Raw genomic sequence first — 20,486 nt, forward strand, 5'->3', positions numbered from 1 at the left:
GGCTCCATGGCAGGACAGTTAGGAGGGAAGCCTTTTCTTCAAATGCTCCCGGAGGTTTGCCCGCAGTGGGAAGGGGGTGTGGCATTTTAGAGCTGACCCCTGCCCCTGAGCTCAGAGCATGCCTCTGGCCGTCGGCCACTGGACAGGATTTTTTCCTGAGAACACAACTTCAAAGGGAAAAAGGTTTGACCTTTGGTCAAATCCACTGACCATGACTCAGGACTTCCTTGCATCTAGAGAAACGTCCGAAGCTGGGTCTGTGGGTGGTGCAGGTGTGGCCAGCGGCTCCAGGCAGCCCCCGGAGCAACTCAGAGGCCTGTCACTGTAGGCAAGAGCCTCCTTCCACCAGGGACTCAGGCGCGAATAGAAACAGAAAAGGCCCCAGCTCAGCACCCACCCCCTGCAGGGGGAGTGGAAGGTGGCCCTGGACGATGTCCTGCCTTGGACAGGGCCTAGAGGGAGGAATGCTGAGCGGAAGGGCACAGGCGAGGAGCCGGTGGGCAGCAGCGACCTGCGGGCCTGGAGGAGAGAGCACTGCGGAGGCGGGTGGGCGTGTGTCGTGGGAGGTTGACAGGTGGCCAGCCAGCCACAGGCATCTGCCCTGGGTCCCTTCTTCGAGGTGGTCCGCAGACGCTGGCTTGGGCAGGAGTGAACCAGCCTGGATCTTGACCTGGCCAGCCAGAGCGCCGGAGGGCAGGGGCAGCTAAGCCGGCCCGTCGTGCGCCAGGTCCTCCGCCAGGTCCTCCGCCAGGCCACACGCGCTCACCACAGCCTCCCCGGGCTGCCTGGGCTGGGATGGCTCCTGTGGTGGGCAGCGGCCTTCTAGAAGTGCTCGGGGGTGTCAGCCCAGCTCCTGGGCAGCCCGGCCTGGGGAGGTGGGCCCATGTTCTGGTGGCCTCGCAGCAATCACCCCCTCAAGGATCCTGGCCAGGTCAGGGAGCCTCACCAGTGGCAAGACCTTGCCTGTGTTCTGCGGCCACACAGTGACACCAGTCACCGTCTGCTGTGGGCAGGGTGCTAGCCAGGTCAGCACCGAGCAAAGCAGAGGGGAAGCACCCTGAGGAGCCCGGCACTGGAGGGCAGGAGTGGGAAGTGCAGAGGCCACACCCAGTGCCCTCCGTGTGCCCAGGCCCCCCCGGGGCTGCCAGAGGAGCTGGTTGGTTGGTGCGCCTGCAGCCATGCTTCCTCGGTGCCCGAGTCAGACAAGCAGCTTCTCCCAGACCCAGCTGGGTGCCTGGGAGCTGCCCACTCCCCCCACGGGGGGCTGGGACCCGGGAGGCCTGCAGGCCCAGGGAGCTGCCCCCCCACAGGAAGAGTCCATCCAGGCAGAACCAAGTGGCATAGCACCTCCAAAGGAGGCGGCCCAGGTGGGCCCCACTGGGCAGGGCCCGAAACAGGGAGCAGCCTTTGTGCAGGGAAGAGGCAGAGGAGGAGGCGCCACTGAGCAGCTGCCGTGGGCCGCCACAGCACAGGAAGCGCCCGGCCCCTCTAGGGGCTGTGTCCCCGCGGCCAGCTGACACTGGGAGCCCACAGCAAAGCCGTCCCTGTCCAATAAGATGTGCTCTTAGCGTTTCCACACCCGGGGGAAGGGGGAGGGCTTTAGATGGGTGGTTCTGATCATTGGGCTTTTGTGTTTTAAATCAAGAAACAAATAATCAAAGGTCCTTTAGCTGCCACCTGGCGTCCAGGTGTGGGCTGCCATGATGGCAGCTGTTCCCCGAGGGCCAGGCTCTGCCGCACCACGGGGCGCCTGTGGGAGCCACTGCCTTGCTGTAACATGGGGTGTGTCTGCACGCAGTCTGTGACCCGCGGGTGGCACTGTCGGGCCTGTGGCCTCGAAGCTCGGCCTGGTGGGAGCCCGGTGCAGGAGGACCACTCCCCTTGTGGCCAGGTGTGGATAAGAGAGGGGCCCCACGACCCCCAGGAGAGCACACTGAGACCTGAGACCTCCCGCCAAGCCTGGCTCCCCCACTGCCCAGCCGGAGACCAGGCCTGACCCCGTCCCCGGGTCCCAGCTCGGGCAGCGCCCTTGTCCAAAGCCTGCTTCCCGCCAGCGCGACAGGCTCCTGGCAGTGACTAGTGCTCCTGCCGCCCGCCGGCTCCCCGACTCCACCCTCACCCGACTACCCACTGCTTGAACCAGCTCCTGGCCCGTCCAGAGCTGGGCCCGGACCCCCCACCGCCACGCAGGAACAGTGCCTTCAGGTGCTCAGCCCCTGGCCCCGCTGCCCCCTCCTCCACGCCTGCCTCCAGTGCTCTCCAGCCCCCTTCAGGAAGGTCCAGAGTCAGAGCCTCCCCTGCGCCACCCCCCCACCGTCGGCCCCGGCCACTCCCAGCCAGCCCCGCCAGCTCCAGTCCCTCTCACGGCAGCCACCAGGGTCCTACGGTGGATACGGCACTGCTCTGCTCAGAAGCCTCCATGGCTCCCACCTTCGCTGGGGCCAAAGCCCAAGCCCTCCCCACGGTCCACAAGTGCCTGCATGATCCGCCGTCCCCTCCTGGCCTCCTGGCCTCCTGGCCTCCCTCGCTCCCCCTCCCTCCCCCTACTTTAGTCACTGGGGCTCCTGGCTCCTCCTCCAACGTGCCGGGCTCGCCCTGCCTCAGGGCCTTGGCACAGGCTGTGCCCTTCTCCTAGAACGCTGCTCCCCACGGCGGCCCACTCACCCTCACGCCCTTTCTTACTGGGTGCTTTCTCAGGGAACCTTCCTGCCCTCCCCTGCCTTCCCCTGCCCTCGCAGCACGTCACACCGTCCCTCGCTCTGTGCATCTTTCTTGCTTACTGTGGGTCTCGGCCCTAAAGTGGCTGCTTGTGGAAGGCAGGGTGCTGCGTCTTTGTGTGTGGTCAGCTTGCAGCACCAGAACAGGGCCTGGCCTGAGTCCACCGGCAGTGGATAGTCAATGAGTGGGTGAAAAGGAAGGAGGTGTCCAAAGTTTGATCATCCACACGGCAATCACTGGGGCTCAGAAAGGCTGCCCAGCTGTGGCGTGTGGCCCAGCGAGACCTCACTCGGCCAGTCAGGACCAGCCTCGGCTGCGTTCGCCCCAATGTCGTCACGAATGGCAGAGTGGCACTTGGGGCAATAGGACTACAGGGCTGTGTGTGCCGTGCAGCCTAGGCACCTACCAGGTGTGCCCTCTCCCACATGCACCTGCACGCAGTGGTGTTGGCACAACGAGGAAGTCAAAGGGCACGTCTCTCCAAGCGTGTCCAGTTGGTGAGGAACAGGTGGCCATAGTGGGAACAAGAGCCCTGGAGCACAAGGGGTGGGCTGAGTGCAGTGTGGACGTGAGCCCTGCCTTCCCATTTTGAAGGAGGGACACCCTTCCACAGGGGCTGTGGCTGCAGAGCCCAAAGCCACAGGGCGAGCTTCGTGCTCGAGGTTCTCCATAAAAGGCAGCATTTAGCCTTTGGCCAAGCGGCGAGCACCACGGGCCAGCAGGGCTCCATGAGTACGTGCCCTGGGAAAGCGTTCTCCACGTCCCGTTGATGTGGACCTAGCACAGCCCAGACCGACCACAGATACCCAGAACCTGCAAGGCCATCTGTCCAGCCCTGTCCGCTCCTGAGCGTGCCAGGCCAGGAGGGGGACCTCTGCGGCGGGCGAGGCAGGCACAGTCGGGAGGATGAGCTCACAGGGCTCTTGCTGGGGTGCTGGATGCTGGTCCCCAGCTCCTGACCTGCAGCCTGGGCCCCGGAGCCGCTCACAGTCCCCCAGGTGTAGCCAGGCGGAGTCTGTAAGTGGTCAGAGCGCAGCCTGGCCTGCCCGCCAGGAGGCCACCAGACGGGAGAGAGAGGGCCGTCACTCGTTCTGGAGAATGGCCCACCCTGCCCAAGCGGAGCTGCCTCTGCCTGCGCCGCGCCCCCTTTGATGTCAGCACCACAGTGACCCCAGCAGGCTCTGCCCTTCATCTACGTGTCGGGGGTGAGGGGCGGAGCCTCCTCTTGCCAAGCCTCTCCTCTGATGTGTGAAGCAGTTGTGTCCAGCTGGCACCAGCCTGGTGTCCCCTAGGCCAGCGTGCAGTGCCCCCCAGACGGCCCCCATGACACCTGCTCCCCAGGAGCTCCTGCCCGACTGGCTGACGCGTTCAGCCTCAGGACATTGGACTGCTGGGCCTGGCTCCCGCCACCTCAGAGAATGACCTGAGAGTGCACCTTTGCTCCCCACCGTGGGGTGACACGGAAGAACTTCCCCTGGCCTCAGTACCCAGACGCTGTCTGCTGGCTCTGTCCCCTTTCTGTTCAGGCACCCCTGTTTTTATTTTTGGGTTTTTTTTGGGGGGTGGTACCAGGGATGGAACTCAGGGCTCAGCCACTGAGCCGCATCCCCAGCCCTATTTTGTATTTTATTTGGAGTCAGGGTCTCACTGAGTTGCTGAGCGCCTTGATTTGGCTGAGGCTGGCTTTGAACTCCTGATCCTCCTTCCTTGTTGGCCTCCGAAGCCGCTGGGGTCACAGGTGTGGCCACTGCCCAGCCAGGCAACCCATCCTCATTCCTCCAGGTGATCTGTGTTGGCTGTCATTCTCAGATGTCTTCAGAGTCCTGGGGGACAAACAGGGACAGCCATCTCATCCCTGCCCTGGGGATTGCGTGACCAGGGGAGACGAGCAGTCAACAAGTGCAGGGGAGGGGACACGGGGGGGGGGGGGAGTGCAGGTTGGTCACTGTGGCCGCCTTGGTGTGCAGAGCAGGGCTGTGCCCTGAGAGGTAAGAGGGCAGAGCCTCAGAGGTTCAGTTGGACTCGCTTGGACAGTGTGGCCCTGTCCTAAGATCACATGGAGTGACAGGGCTCAGGAGGCCCTGGCCAGAGAGACTCTGGGACAGAGACAGGCACCTGCCACCGATGGTGTCAGCAGAGGGCGGGCAGGGGTGTGGGGAGGCCAGCAGTCAGCACGGGGCTGCGGAAGTGAAGCCCAAGGAGGTGAGGAAGACGCTCTCCTCCTGGGCCCTTCCCACTGCCCCAGCTCACAGGCCTCAGCCCTTGACCGCCACCTGTCCTCCACCTCCCTTCCTTGGATGAGGGCCTGAGTCCCTGCTCCCCAGGGCCACAGCACCCACACTGGACACATGAGATGGACAGCTGCTAATTAGTCACCAGTGGTCACAGCCAGGGAAGGGGACCTTGCAGACCACAGAAGGCCACACGGGGATCCACATCCAGGCTGTGGGAGGCAGGCCTGTGGGGACAGCAGGGAGAGATGGCCCCCGGTTCTGCTGACCTGCAGAGCGAGTGGCAGCAGAGAGGCCCCCAAGCCCCTGCGTTTGCATAGGGCCTGGGCCCCGGGGCAGGACTGGCCACCCCCCTGCCCTGCTTCCAGCGCAGAGGCCCAGGCTCCCCGCCCCCAGGATGAGAGAGCGCCTGCGCTTGGCCCAGTCTGGCCAGCAGCCCCCCGCCACCCACTTCTTGGCGGCTGCCTTTCTGTTGAGGCCTCTGCTCCGTCGGCTGGATCTCCCACGTCTCTCCCACCTGCAGGGGGCAGGGGGCAGCCCCAGGGATGGAGAAGGAAGGACCTCGAGGGGGCAGGTGGGCAGGGGCAAGGCAGGCAGCGCAGAGCGCAGGGGAGACGCCACCACGGGTCCTGCAGGTCAGCAGTGCGTGGCGAGGGGGGCTGGAGGCAGCACTGCCCACCCCAGGCGGGGCGGCCGGGATGGGCCTGGTCAAGGCCTCTTCCCCCTCACAGCTCCATCCTTGCGCCTTGGCTTTGGCTCCTGGCCTCTGGGCAGCGTCAGGACACTTGGTGAGGCGGCTGCTGTGTGGGGTCCCTTCAGGAAGGAGGCTTCTGACCTGCAGAGCTGAGTGGGAGGGACGCGCTGAGCCCCTGCGCCTGCCCAGAGGCAGCAAAGCTCTGGGGCTGGCCCTTCCCCTGGGCCCTAGCAGCGCCCTCAGCTTCTGCCCTGTGGCGTCTTGCACAGACCGAGCTGGAGTGACCGTGCTCCATGCAGGCCGGGCGTGGGGCCTCATGGGGCCTCTCCGTCGCGGTCTTGTCACCGTGTGCCCCGGGGTGCAGGCTCCGCCCCACCTGCCTGGGCCCTGTGGCCTCAGAAGTGCCTGGCGTCCTGTGCGCTGAGGGCGCATGGTGGGGCTGCGTGGTGGAGCAAGCCACCGTGAGGCCTCATCTCTCTCTGGGTCACATGCCATCGCAACGCGTAAGTCAGGAGCCCAAGAGCGGGGCTGGCCGAGCAGGGGACGAATGGACCAAGGAGAAGAAGCCATTTGCTGGTGGCCCAGAGGTCTCAGCCCTGGCAGCCAGGGTGGCGTGGGCCCTGGCGGTTTCTAAGAAAGGGAGAGCAGGCCCTTGGGTCCCATGTCCACGTGGCACTGGGTCCTGGGTTCTGAGGAGCCACGCGTCTCTCCCCAGCTCCAGTGGCTGCTGGACAATTACGAGACCGCCGAGGGCGTGAGCCTGCCCAGGAGCTCCCTGTACAGCCACTACCTGCGGCACTGCCAGGAGCACAAGCTGGACCCCGTGAACGCCGCGTCCTTCGGGAAGCTGATCCGCTCCGTGTTCATGGGGCTGCGGACCCGGCGGCTGGGGACCAGGTGGGTCCACCCGTGTCTGACCACCCACATGCCCCCCTCTTCCTTTTTTCTGGAAATGGGCTTCTTGGCACCCGGGGGGAACCCGCCGGGTGAACTGGGAGCCATGGCCCCATTTTTTCCTTTAGAAGCCGGTGATGGTTGAGGTTTTCTCTCTGTTTGAAATTCCTCATAATCGCAAGCTTTTATTTTTGCTGTGGGAGGCAGCCCCAGGTTATCTGCCCTTTCTGGATGCCTGCCCACCTCCCATGGCCTCTCCCACATCCTCTCCCGGGCCAGCAGCGGCCGTGGAATACCACAGGCGGTGGGCTCGTCCCCCAGCCGGGCAGCTCCCCTTACCAGCAGAAAAGGCCGCCCGGCCAGGTCCAAGCCAGTGGCCTGGAGCATCCATAAGGTGACCCTGTGGCCAGCCAGGCTTGGCAGCGGCAGGGGCCCGAGAGAGCAGAGCAGAGTCCAGGGGAAGGACAGGCCCCAGGCCTCGGGGTCACGGCCAGCTCTGCCTGTCTCCACCCAGCTGAGCACACACCTCTTCTAGAAAGAGCCAGGGTGCCTGTCCCCAGCTTCCGGAGCGTGGTTTCAGGAGCCAGAAAGTCTGCACAGCTCCACCTGTTGGCCAATTCTAGGTCCCATGCAGCTCTCTGGTCCCCTTAACAAAATTATTTAAAGCCCTCTGGTCATCATTTTCCCCATAACGAACCCGGAGTTGTTAATAATGACGGTCCCCAGGGGGCATGGGGGTTAGGCAAGCTGGCCTGGATTGCTTGCTGCAGGACTTCTCAGAGCCTTTATGATACTAAAAAAGAGGGGACTTGCCACCAGGGGCCGGGGTGAGAATGCCCCTTGAACGTTGCTCACACGGGTTAGAAAACGCAGAGGGCCGTGAGGAGCCACCTTTAGACTGAGGTGTGCAGGGACTGAGCCTGGGCCATCTGCTCCAGGGGCAACTCCAAGTACCACTACTATGGCATCCGCCTGAAGCCAGACTCCCCGCTGAACCGGCTGCAGGAGGACACGCAGTACATGGCCATGCGGCAGCAGCCCCTGCACCAGAAGCCCAGGTGGGTGATGTCCCCAAGCTGAGGGGGTCAGGCTGGGTCCCCCTGGAGAGCTAGGAGGGCAGTTTCCTGAAGGTGACATTTGTGGGCCAGGGGCTTCTGTTGACCACCCTGCTCTAGTATCCAGGGCACCAGGACTCGAAGCTCTGCCCAGTGCCTCCGTGAGGCCAGCAGCCTCCAGCAGCCAGGCGTCTCCAGCCCCTGACTGGAGTAGAGAGAGTCCCCACCGCTGTCCCCCACAGCCCCCACTGATGGCCTGCTCTGACGCGTCATGGTCACTGGGCCCGCGGTCCGCATCAGGCTCCTCTGCTGTGCTGTGACCAGCCACACGTCTCCACCAGGGCAGCCTCAGAGGGGAGTCACGGCCTCCCGGCCCTGGTGTCCCCCCCTCTCCCCGCCCTGGCAACCACCGATCCTGTCGCGGTCTCCATCATTCAGCCTTTCCCAGAGTCGGAGTCAGAGTCACACTCTTCACTTTCTCAAGCTTAAGGGGGAACGGCACAGCAAACCCGCCACGGCGCCCGGCGCCCGGAGAAGGGGGCCACTGCTCCCTGGGGCTGGGACGGCCGGTCGTTTCTGGAATGGTCTCTTCTCTGTGTGTCGCACACTTCGCCAGCCTTTAAGGCAAACCCTTCACCGCGCAGGCCTGCCAATGATGGTGACGCTGGTGACGCTGCGGGGCAGCGAGTGGTGGCACGGCCGCAGACAGGAGGCAGACTTGACCTGGGGCCTTGTTTCTGGGCCCTGGTCTAGGGCTGCTCTCCAGCGCCCCCCACACAGGCCAGGAGCACCGGCTCGCACAGGAGGGGCTCCAGAATGCAGCCCTGGCCCATCCCGTCCTTTCTGCCCACACAAGGGACCCTGTCCCTTCCTTGGTTCAGCTTTGGCCCCTGGCAGGCACCTGCCACTCTGGGAAGGGTCGTTTCAGGAGCAGCTCGCGGGGGACAGGGTTGCGGACTTGCATGGGGGCAGCCACAGCCTGCACCAGGTGGTCCACCACACCCAACTGGCACTTTGTCCTTCCCCGTGAGGCCCGCCCCACTGCCCACTGCCCAGTGGGAACAGGTACAGCCAGCTCTGGCACTGCCTGCTCTGCACGGTGTCTGGGGAGACCTCCCTCCTCAGGTCCTGTCCCTGGGTGAGCTGCCTGGACAGGCCACCCCTGCCCTCTGGCTCCACCCTTCCTTGAGGCCATAGGATAGCAGCTGGGAGAGTGCAGGTACCCACCGAGAGGCGGGAGGGAGTGTGCACACCCAGCCCGAGTGTCACCAGCAGTCAGTGGGCACACTGGCTGTCCACTCAGTGGAGCACGAGTCTGCCTTAGGAAGGAAGGGCACTGACCCCACTCCAGCTCGGAGGGACCCGAGGACATGAGCCAGACACAAAGTGCATGCCGCAGGGTCCATCCGGAGGTCCCTGGAGTCTCGGATCCACAGAGAGAGGAAGCGGCAGGGTGGGAGCCGGGGCTGGAGGGGATGGGAGACTGGTGGGTAATGGCTGCCCAGCCTGTGAGCACTGAGAAATGGCTCAGGAGGAGTTGTTGTCGGTGACTTGACAACGTGGTTAAAAATTGTGCACATAACCCAAACTGAATCCTGCTCAGCCCCTGCTCCTTGGGCCTTCCCAGGCACTGCTGCTGGGGCCTCATGGAGGCACGTGTGTCCCCTGCCAGGTACCGGCCAGCGCAGAAGGCGGACAGCCTGGGGGACGGCAGCTCCCACAGCAGCCTGCACAGCACGCCGGAGCAGGCCATGGCCGCGCAGAGCCAGCACCACCAGCAGTACATAGGTAGGCGCAGCGCGGGGTCCTGCTGCCGGGCACGCGCACTCGAGGGCGTGCTGCCCACGGCGCGCTTTCCTCGGGATCCTGCTCAGTCAATGGGAAACCCAGGAGAACTCCCAGGCCGGCTTCCCGGGGTTTAAAAGGGATCCGCTTTGCCAAAAGAATTAATTAATGCATTAAGTGACCCTCAGAAAAATGAGTCCATAAAAAATAAGTGTTGTCCAGAACCTGAGCTGGGCTGGGGACAGAGCTGGGTGGGCCAAGTGCTTGCCCCCACAAGGCCCTGGATTCGATTCCAGGGCCACAAAAATAAATGAATAAATAACAGCCTGCACTTGGCGGGGGGGTGCCGCCTCTGGCTTTTCTCCCTGGCTCCCCTGGAGCCTCTGGCCTCGGGCAGGGCGGGCGTGCCCTCCCTCCTGGGCCTGCCGCCTGGACCCCCACCCCCGAGGCCTGCGGGCATCCCTGTCAGACCCTGGAGACCCTCGAGGCTTGTACTTTTTCAAGTCTGGACAGACCCTTCTAGGCTGGTTCCTAGAAGGACCTGCTGGTGCCTGGCCTGTGCCCAGGAGGTCACCGTGGGGCCACCGAGACTGGTCTCCCCACAGGCGCTGCCCTGGCTGGCTCTGTGGGTGCCCTGGGCTCCCCACTCCTGCGCCACAGCTCTGAGAATCGAGGCTTCGAGGGCTTGCTGTGTGCCCAGCCAGAGCTCGGCTCCGTCTGGGTCAGCTTACTTAACATCCCTGGGTGTGACAGTGTTGTCCCCATTTTGTACTCAAGAAAACTAGAAATTATAAAAGTCACCAACTGCATGCAGGAGCCCAGATGCCTGCCCAGGAGCATCCCCGGCATGTGGGCTTCTCGACCGCGCGTTGCCCACTTCCTAAGGGCCGGTTCTGACCTCCTGTTCCTCCCAGACGTCTCCCACGTCTTCCCGGAGTTCCCGGCCCCCGACCTGGGCGGCATGCTGCTGCAGGAGAGCGTCACACCGCACGACGTCAAGGCCCTGCAGCTGGTGTACAGACGGCACTGCGAGGTGACGGTGACGGCCCTGGCCCCGGCCCCGTGGGCCCGCACCCCAGCCCTTCCCTGGAGTGGCTGCAGCCTCAGGTCCCCTCCAGGCATGGCACGAGGGGACAGGAGGCCCGAGTCCCCCTGCCTCCCCTCTCCCGTGGTGATGGCTGCTCACTGCGTGTTCCCAGGACACAGGGGATTTGTGCTTTCACGCGTGCATCCACCTGACCAGCCGCTGTCCCTCCCAGGCCACCTTGGGCGTCGTCATGAACCTGCAGTTCCACTACATTGAGAAGCTGTGGCTCTCCTTCTGGAACGCGAAAGCCTGCTCCAGCGAGGGCCCCACCTCCCTGCCTGCCAGGTGACACCCCCCACCAACCACAGCGGCCACCCCTGTCCAGTCCACAGGCCCCCCAGGGTTAACCTGCAGACTGTTGTTTGCTGGTGGCCACAGGTGACCCACAAATGTCCAGCTCCCTAAGAAGGGGGTCTCAGGCACCTCCTCTTTTAGACCTTCCTGTTGTTGAATTTTGACCCTTTTCAAATCAGACTGTTTAATAGAGGTGGCCATGACTCAATTCCACATAGAGGTGACCTTGACCCACTGCTGCAGTGAGAAAAGTCACATGGGCCACAGACAGAGGAGGGGACAGTGTGGATCCTGGGGAAGACCCAGAGGTGCTCCATGGTGGCCTCCAGCATGGCTTCTGAGGGTGGGGCCGAGCTGCAGGGCCCAGGAGCAAGCCCACAGAGGCCTGTGCCCGCTCACCGGGGGCGTGCTCTCTGGTCTTCCCGGGGCGGGGCAGCTCCCCCTGCCCAGCAAGGCTCACCCACCTGCCCACCCTCCGCAGTGACGAGGAGCCAGAGGGTGCCGTCCTCCCCAAGGACAAGCTCATCTCCCTGTGCAAACATGACCCTGTCCTCAAGTGGATGAGGAGCTGTGACCACATCCTCTACCAGGCCCTGGTGGAGATCCTCATCCCCGACGTGCTGAGGCCGGTCCCCAGTAAGAGGCCAGAGTGGCCACTCGCGGCCCACCTCCTTGCCTCCCTCTTCTCCCCATTGTCACCTGCGCACGCATCGCCCCTCCCGCCCCTCCCACCCACCTCAGGTAACACTCCCAGGTCCGCGGGGGCCTATGGATCTGTCCTTGTTCCTGGCCCACAGTGTCAGAGTTAGTGGCTTGACGTCGGGGGCTCTGCCAGCTGTCAGGACACTGTCCAGGGCAGGCCAGGCCAGGCTCAGTGCTTTCTGGAAGATTTGCTGGAGGGCATGTGAGTGGCCCGATGGCCTCTGAGAGTGGCTTGGTCACAGCTCCAAGCTGTCACTGTGAGGGAAGCAGCGCCTCAGGGCCATGTAAAGTTGTCACCACCCTAGTCCTGAGGATGTGCCAGCACCTGCTGTCCCAGGTTCCCTGTAAGGTTGGGGGCATTTCCTGAGTGGACAAGGGATGGCCAGGATGGCAGCACAGCTCCTGCAGCCTGCTGGGCTGGGGGCCACCTCACCCCACCAGATCCCACCCGACCAGCGCGCCCGGAGCCCCGGGCTGCCCAGCACTGGGGGACCCCCGGCTCTGCCTGTGATGGCCCCAGAGGACATGAGGGGTCAGAGTGGGGGGCGACATGAGGAACACGGGACCCCCTGCGGTGGGCTGCTCCAGGGCCTCCGCCCTCCACGGCGATGACAGGTCACACAAGGGCTGTGGTGCCCGCCCAGGCCGAGTGCCCACGGCCCTGGGGTAGACGGGAGCATGGAGAGCTCAGGCCGCCCGCTGCTGGGCACTAGGGCCAAGCCTGGCAGCAGTCTGGGTCTTGATGGCTGCCAGGCTGCTTTCTGCCAGGAGATGAGGAAGGACAGACAGGCCACCTCTCTCCGGGGGCCTCGCTGCCTGGAGCTGGTCACTGCAGACCAGCACGAGCCTCCAGTGAAGATTCGAGTCCGGGGCATGGTCCCCTTTTTCCAACCTCAGTGTGGAAGTTGGCAGAACATTCTTACGTGCATGTGGCGTATGCATCGGGGTCTCCCTTGCCATCGCTGACGGGGCTGGGTGTCCTCTGGGGTGGGGTCCTGGGTGCTGCAGGGTGCTGGGCTGTGGCCCTGGCCTCCACCGGCTGCACACCAGGAGCTCCCAACTGAGACAGCCACAGATGTCCCCAGATACTGCCCAGTGTCCTCTGGGGTAGAGTCACTGTCCTAGACGGGGCAGTGGCAAAGGGCACGTCCCTGGCTCTCCCAGGCCCCTTCTCCAAGTTCCTTCCCCCGCAGCGGTCCTCCGGGGGCGGGCATCTCCTGCACCCACGTTGTCCCGCACGTTCCTCACCCCAGCCTTGTGGCTTATGTCTCCAGGTGCCCTGACACAGGCCATCCGTAATTTTGCCAAGAGCTTAGAAGGCTGGCTGGCCAACGCCATGAGTGACTTCCCGCAGCAGGTCATCCAGACCAAGGTAACGCCAGGCTGGGCCTGGGCACCCACCCTCGATGGGAGGGCAGCTGCTGCCACAGGCCCCAGGGACCCCTGGGTCCCCGCGTGCTCTGGGTGGGGGAGCGGGAGTTGGCAGGAGGGGGCTCCCTGCCCTGCTCCCCCGAAACCCGAGGACCACTGTGCCCGGGAGTGGCTGCTTCTCTGTGTCAGGCGGGCACCTGGCCCTTCCAGGGAGCCCTGGGGACGCTGTGCGTGTGGAGTAGGTGCCGGCAGGGAGGGCCATGGCGGGCGTCACTCAGTGTCCTATCCGCGTTGTTTCCACGGTGGTCACGGGAGGAGGTCCCATCTCCTCGCTATAGCCCTGTCCTTACCGTCCTGGCCACAGCCTGAATTTTAAAGGTCATCGCCATCTCTCCTAGCGGCGACCTCGGTAGGTTCACAAATCTGAACTGATAATTAAAATCCCAATAACTTAAGAAAATGGCGAAGAAAGCTCGAAACCCACAGAAGTACCTTTTCAAAATTCGGGGACGACTCTCTGGCCTTAGGGGTCCGTGGAAAGAGAGAGAGGCACTGGGTCTATGTTCTTATATAGGGACACCCGAGGGGAGGTCCCATGGAACATTCTATCCCCCAAAGGGCAAAGGGGTAGGATTGCAAAGGAACAGGAGGGTGTGGCTTCACCCCACCGGGTGACGCCCAGCCCTGGAGCCACACCTCATTATCCCTGCTGGGGTCAAGCCCCAGTTATTGGGGGGCGGGAATCCTTCAGCATCTCTTGCTCAGGACTTCAGGGCGTGTATTTCCAGACGGCTCCCGACAGAAGGTGGAGACTTTGCCTGTGTGCGAAAGAGAATGAGGACGTGGCATTTGGGGGCATTTCTCAAACAGCTCTCGGGCGCAGGGGCCTCTGGCGCCCCGCCCTGGGTCTGTGCTGCTCTGGGCCCTGGGTGTGCTGAGAGTCGTGGCCTGTGGCCGCTGCCTGCCGTGAATTCCCGCTCCCAGGCCACGCCCCAGGGCTCTGGCCCGGGATGCCCAGGAGTCTGCGCTTCCCACTGGCAGCTGCACTGTGGCCATCTGAGCCCAGAGCGCCAGGACGAGGACGGCGTGACTCCTCGTCCTGCCGTGGCAGAGCAGGGCCCTCTCCCGCAGCCTCCTCCCGGCAGGGAACTGAGCAGAGCCCCTCCTGCCCTGGTTGGGGGGCCTGCGGCTCCTGGTGATCCACACTGTCCCCTCGCAGGTGGGTGTCGTCAGTGCCTTTGCCCAAACCCTGCGGAGATACACGTCCCTGAACCACCTGGCCCAGGCGGCCCGGGCTGTGCTGCAGAACACCTCCCAGATCAACCAGATGCTCAGCGACCTCAACCGCGTGGACTTCGCCAACGTGCAGGTGACTCTCTCAGACACGTCCCCGAAGTCTGCCTCAGAACGGCGCTGAGCTGCAGAGAGGCCGTGACTTCAGGGTCCTCCCCGCACGGCCTAGGCCTCCCTCCTCTAGGAAAGCAGGAGGCCCATGGCTTCGGCCCACAGCAGACCCACCTGCCCGGGGCCTGGCCCAGCTTCTGCTGCATGAAACGGTGCCAGTCAGAGCCCTGCCCAGCCACCGTGGTCCCTGGTGGCTCCGTTCCTTGACGGCTGAGGCCCCTTTCCCGCCCAGGCGCTGTGGCTGACACCTCACTCACCCCCCTCACAAACGCCCCCAGCTTCCCAGAGCTGGTGCCACACTCACGTCACCTCCCTAATGCCGTCCTCATGGCTCTGCCCCCTGGGCTGAAGGAACCACAGGTGACAGCCGCAGCTCTGTGTTCACCTCACTCCCACCCTGAGTTTCTCTGTGGAATAAGTGAACACACACACACACACACACACACACACACAACCAAGACAAAGACGCTGTGTGACGTGAGCCTCCCTCCAGGAGCCTGTGCACCCTCTGCACCCAGTGCAAGGCGGGTGCTGAAGGTGCCCGGCTCAGTGGTCGGTGCCAATGCCAAGGAGGCCCAGCGGGCGCCCGGCGCAGGGGTGCAGTATGCGAGGCCCTGGATCCAGCCCAGACTCGGGCACAGCCTGAGGCCCCCGCTGAGCCAGGCTCAGGTCTGGGGGACTGCAGTGGCTGGGCCCTCTTGGGGTCAGCACAGGGCGCCACTGTCCCTGTGCTGTCTGCAGGAGCAGGCCTCGTGGGTGTGCCAGTGTGAGGAGAGCTTGGTGCAGAGGCTGGAGCAGGATTTCAAGTTGACCCTGCAGCAGCAGAGCTCGCTGGACCAGTGGGCCAGCTGGCTGGACAACGTGGTGACCCAGGTGCTCAAGCAGCACGTGGGCAGCCCCAGCTTCCCCAAGGCCGCCCGGCAGTTCCTGCTCAAGTGGTCCTTCTACAGGTAAGGCCCGGCTCCGCCCAGGAGGCACCTCCGGGGGGCGGGGCGGGGGGTACCCCACTGCCACTTGGCTGCTGAGCTTGGAGAAGCCCAGCTTCTGGGTATGGCCCTCGAGGACAAAGAGGACGGGCACACTAAGTGTGGGACATGGAATCCACGCAGTCAATTAGGACGCAGGACCAAACCAGAAAGAGCAGCAGCCCCGTGCTCTCTGGGGGCCAAGAGCAGCCAGAGACAGACCCCGTCTCCACAGAGCAGCCCCCTGGGGTCCCGGCGAGCACCTTAGGGGAGCAGAGAGGGCTGTTTCCAGCAATGGCTCCTGTGACTGGGTGAGTCTGGAATCTGCAGCCACAGGCGGGAACTCCGAGGACTCGGGAGGCCTCACCTTTTCTCTCAAGTCCCTTCAGCTGATTGGGCAAGGCCCACCCACACTACCAAGAATAAGCGCCTCCCAGTCCCAGGTGTCCATCACCGTCAGCAGGACGCCTGCGTGCACCCGAGACCCGCGGACTGACTGGCTACGCCTGGGCCACATGAAACGCCCTCACGGCAAGCAAATGGGAGGCACAAGGGTGAGAGAGACCAAGAAAGCACAGGCTCAGGATGCAGAGGTTCGGCACCCAGCCGCGGGGCTCTAATAAGAGAGAAAATGAGGAAAAGAAAATGCCGACAATCCGGCCAGCCCTCCCGGCTGCGGTTTCGGGTCCCAGGCTCTGCGTCTGTGGCTTCCACCCACTGCAGACAGGAAGACCAGAAAGAACCGTGTCCCCCGAACCTGCTTGCTCGCGGCCCGCCCCGACGGTGAGTTCACGACCCTGACGAGGCAGCGGGTCTCGCAGGCAGGCCGCCCAGAGAAGGTCCGCAGGCCACAGGAGGACGCGCCTTGAGGGGCGTGGGCACCGGCAGGTGTCCTCTGGGCCTGGACGGAGGGACGCCTGTGGCTGGGGACTGAAGAGTCTCCCAGGTGAGAAGAGGCCTGGCTCCCGCACTGTGGGCGGCCCCGCTCCCCACGGACCCTCCTGGACTTTCAGAGCCGGGGCCAGCGGACCACCAGAAAGCCTTCCAAAGAGACAAGAACGGGCAGGCCCTGGGGGCAGCCTGCAGGCTGGATGGCGGTGGCCCCTGCCGAGCTCCTGAGGCCGCCACCTCCCAGGAACAGAGTCCCCACCTGTGCAGACCAGCAGCAGCACCCGCCGGAGGAAGGGCCGCACTCTGCCTGGCTCCTGGAGTCCCTGGGCCACTCTGGCCTCTCTGAGTGATGGACACCTGGGAAGGAGGCCGCTGTCCTGAGGAGCCTGGGGGCAATCCTGCCCCCCATGATGCCAGCCACACCCACTCCTCACTGTCCCCCAGCCAGGCTGGCTAGCTGCCCACAGAGAAGCGAATGGCCGGGTGGTGTTCCGCAGAGCGCAGGGGCACCCTCTGTCACCCTGGCCGCTCAGGGAGCTGAGGCCGGGGGAGGCAAGCTCAAAGCCGGCCTGGGTGGCTTGCCGGAAAAGGGCTGGGGCGTGGCTCGGGGGCACGGCACACAGACCACACCCCACGAGCCTTGCTGGCCCCGAGCTGGCTGCGGCCGCCTCACTGGATAGACCTGTCCTTGTCACCCTCCACCCATGTGCCCCGCTGTCTCCCATGGTGCTGGCTCGCCTGCCCCTTGCTGCCTGTTGGCTGGTCCCGTCCCCTCCCTGAGCAAGCCCGTCCCTGGAGCAGGACAGGACCTCTGTCCCTGCTGGACCCTAGCTCCTGAGTGGTGAGAGGGCAGCTGGGCGAGAGCAGCAGGCGCGGACGCCTCGACCCCTCAGCCCCAGGTGCGTGACGGGCCGCAGCTGTGACCACTGCCGGTGCCGCGTGTCTGGGGAGCCAGCAGGCAGCGCCCCCAACTGCCCGTCACACAGACGAGGTGGTCTCCCTGGCAGACCCCGCAGGCCAGCAGTCTCGGGACCACCAGGATTTCTGGGGTCCTGGAGGAGCCGGCCGGTGCCCAGGCCCCACTTAGAGTCTCTGGCCTCTGTCCCCCTGTGCCCAGCTCCATGGTGATCCGCGACCTGACCCTGCGCAGCGCGGCCAGCTTCGGCTCCTTCCACCTCATCCGCCTGCTCTACGACGAGTACATGTTCTACCTGGTGGAGCACCGCGTGGCCCAGGCCACCGGAGAGACGCCCATCGCCGTCATGGGAGAGGTGAGGCCCTGGGGTGTGGCCGGGCAGGTGGCCGGGGCACCCGGGAGGCCTGGAGCAGGGAGAGCCCAGGGCCTGGCTCTGGTCCCGGCTGCAGTGTGACTCGCTGGGACCTGGCCTCCCAGGGCCCCGACACGCCCAGGCCTCTAGGAAATCGGAGTAGAACCCACCCAGAAGTCGACCTGGTGTTTTGTTCTGCTTTGGTGCTGGGGACTGAACCCGGAGTGCTCTCCCACTGCGTCACTCCCCAGCCCTCCTTGTTGTGAGACAGGGTCTCTCTTGCTCTGTCACCTGGGCTGGCCTGGAACTGTGATTCCCGAGCAGCTGGGATGACAGGCATGGCCACAGATGTGCCACGTGAAGTACAGGATTCAGTGGCACTTAGTGCATTCGCAGGTGCGCCCCTCACCAGTGTCCACCTTAGAGCACTCTGCCCCCAAACGGCCCTGTCACCGTGAGCAGTCACCTCAGGTCGCAAGTCCACGTCCCATCTCTGGACTCACCTGTCCTGGCCGTGTCCTGTCGCTGAGTCACATGCTGTGGCCTGTGGGTCTGGCTCTCACCGAGCCTGGGGTGCCCGGGTCCCCCTGCACTGCGGCGCCGGAGCCTGGCTCCTGCTGTGGCTGAGGACACGCCAGGCGTCGTGGTCCACCTGCGACGTGGACCTGGGCTGTCGGCCCCCCTCTTCAGTCCCTCTGGGTCTACAGCTGGGGGCACAACTGTGGGGCTGTTTCAAAGAAGAAACGGAGCCTCACTTGTAGAGGTTCTAGAACAAGTGGAGGGCAGAGGGCAGCGGTTCCTCACAGTTAAGAGGCTGTCACACCCCGAAGACAGTGGCCAGGGCCCCCACCTCACCCAGACACGTGGAAGCTGCGCCGGTGCTGCGCGGGTCGGTGGCCAGGCGCTGGGCCCTGGAGGGAGGGCGGCCGGCTGCCCCGGCCCCAAGCAGCCCTTCCGGGCAGGGCCTCTCTCGCCGGCCGCTGCCCCTGGTGGCCTTTGCAGTCAGGGCCGCCACCCACCAGCCACCCCCAGGTGCTGCCTGGAGGCGTGGGGGTGGCCGGGGGCAGGAGCGGCTCTGAGCCGTGGGAGCCCTCGTGGGGCGTGCCGGCCTTGTGCAGCCCCCGACTCCCGCTTCTCTTACAGTTCAACGACCTCGCCTCCCTGTCACTGACCCTGCTGGACAAAGGTGGGTGTGCCTGGGCTTCCCTGGGGCAGTCCCCAGGGCGGAGGGCCTCCGGGAGCGGGCCTGCAGACGGCTGGTGGCACCTGGGAAGTGGGCACAAGTCCCTGTGGTGCCCTTGGGCCATCCTGAGCCTGTTCCCCGGGGTCTCCCGCACTGGGCCCACAGAGAAAGGCTCGGCCAGCCGGGGCGGCCCAAGGCCTCCTGCTCCTTGGCCACCGGGACAGAGACCCCTGGACCCAGTCCTGGCCCAGGGGTGAGGACCTGTCCCCAGGGCACCCCCGAGGCCCAGCCTGCCAACCGTGGGACCCAGGCCAGTCGGCCCTGGTTAAGGGAAGTCACCGGCGGGAGGGCTTGTCCCCTCCTCTGTGAGCACAGCCTGTCTCTCCCTCATGTCGGCCGGCAGATGACATCGGTGACAAGCGAGGCAGCGAGGCCGAAGCGGGTGCCCGCAGCCTGGGCGAGCCCCTGGTGAAGCGTGAGCGCAGCGACCCGAACCACTCCCTGCAGGGCATCTAGCACCTTCCACAGGCACCTTCCCCGAGGTCCTGGAGGACGCCGCCAGCCACTCCAGGGACGGTGTCCTTGGCCGCCCACATTAGTGCCTCTTAGACGAAGCGACTTGACTCTGACTTGGGCCCACGGTGGCGCCCCCGCCCCGGGCCAGAGACTGCTGACGCTCCCTCCGCACTCCCAGCCGCCGCAGCCACGCGTCACAGCCCTCCAGCCCAGGAGGGCCGGCCGCTGGTCCCCACGTGTGTCCTCCCTCAATCCAGCTAGTGCCAGTTTCCACCACGATTTTAAAGAGAAAAGGAAGAAGCCCAGCAGAGCCCGGAGGCGTCCTGTGCTGTCGGCCGGCGCAGAGCTCAGCCTCTGTGGGTCCCTCGGAAGGGAGCAGGGCCCTCACCACGTGCCTCTCGGTGCAAGGGACAATCTCAGCCATGCCTGTGGCGTTGTGTGGACAGGCCATCCTGGGCCTCCTGTCCGGGCCATGCTGTGCTGAGGCAGGAGGCAGCCAGCCCGCAAGGGTCCCGGTCCTGATGCCAGAGGCCTCTCCAGTCTCAGCTGCGAGTCGCCGCGTCCCTGGGCGGATCAGACCTGGAGCTAGAAAAGAGCAAGCTGTGGAAGGCAGCCCACTGGTGTCTGATCCACCCCAGCCAGGACTGGGGTTCTGTCCAAGTTCAAGCCCACACTGAGCCAAACCGCTGGCTCTGGAGCAAGCTCGCGGGGGGCCGTGGCAGTTGCTGCCGCCAGGTCCTTCTGAACCCTCCCCTCTCAGCAGTTCTGGGGCATCTGACCCCTGCCAGGTCCCATCCTGACCTCTTTGAAGCCAGAGCTCTTCTCTGGGGACAAAGGAAAACCAAGGACTTGCACAGCCCTGAACCTGAGACACGGGGACCTGTGTGCCTGGAAAGCCCTGGCCCTCCGTCTCGCTGCCTCAGCTGAGCGCGAGCTCCCTCCCGAAACCAACCTCAGACCGAGCCTCTGTCTAGGAAGCACCGTCCAATGAAATGCAATAGTTTCTCTTTTTGGAAAAAATGTTTATATCAATAGTTTTGTGCTCTAATTAATTGTTCTTAGAAGGTTTCTTATGAACACGTATATTGCAGTATATTCAGACCCCAACATCTTGTTCTCATTCACGCAGACTCACCCCGTGGCTAGCAGGAGGGGTGCAGGGCGCCGAGGGGTGGAAAGGGACAAGACCACGGTGAGAGCAGTGTTGTCTGGCCTCATCCTCCAGACTTGGTGACACCAGACGGAAGAATGTCTAGTGTCGGTCGTCTCCTCTTCTGGGAGACTGGAGCTGGTGAAAGGACTCCCTGACCCCACCGTCCCTCCCCTGGTGGAGACCAGGACAGACTGGGTTCGGCCTCGGGCTCCGCCTTGTCCTTGGCAGGGTCCGCTGGAGGAGCCGGGAGGACACGGAGGCCCTGAGCCCTCCAC

The 20,486-nt window shown here is 64.5% G+C and overlaps 1 protein-coding gene across 7 annotated transcripts in view; it reads left to right on the forward strand.

Annotated features, from left to right (window-relative positions):
• Rfx2 (regulatory factor X2) overlaps positions 1–20,092 on the forward strand; it is a 78,765-nt gene extending 58,673 nt beyond the window's left edge. For 6 of the 7 annotated variants that reach the window (XM_026404403.2, XM_026404406.2, XM_026404407.2 and 3 more), the window contains 12 exons: positions 6,359–6,540; positions 7,476–7,595; positions 9,265–9,380; positions 10,292–10,410; positions 10,637–10,749; positions 11,240–11,394; positions 12,735–12,832; positions 14,051–14,200; positions 14,977–15,185; positions 17,209–17,362; positions 18,503–18,545; positions 18,946–20,092. In XM_026404403.2, the coding sequence (XP_026260188.2) occupies positions 6,359–6,540; positions 7,476–7,595; positions 9,265–9,380; positions 10,292–10,410; positions 10,637–10,749; positions 11,240–11,394; positions 12,735–12,832; positions 14,051–14,200; positions 14,977–15,185; positions 17,209–17,362; positions 18,503–18,545; positions 18,946–19,058 (1,572 nt within the window). In that variant the 3' untranslated portion in view covers positions 19,059–20,092. The remainder of the gene's footprint in view (positions 1–6,358; positions 6,541–7,475; positions 7,596–9,264; positions 9,381–10,291; positions 10,411–10,636; positions 10,750–11,239; positions 11,395–12,734; positions 12,833–14,050; positions 14,201–14,976; positions 15,186–17,208; positions 17,363–18,502; positions 18,546–18,945) is intronic. The other variant, XM_077795839.1, reaches the window with a different exon arrangement.
• Positions 20,093–20,486: the final 394 nt, after the last annotated feature.

This window comes from Urocitellus parryii, chromosome 3 (assembly GCF_045843805.1).
Source record: "Urocitellus parryii isolate mUroPar1 chromosome 3, mUroPar1.hap1, whole genome shotgun sequence".
Classification (NCBI taxonomy): Eukaryota; Metazoa; Chordata; class Mammalia; order Rodentia; family Sciuridae; genus Urocitellus; species Urocitellus parryii.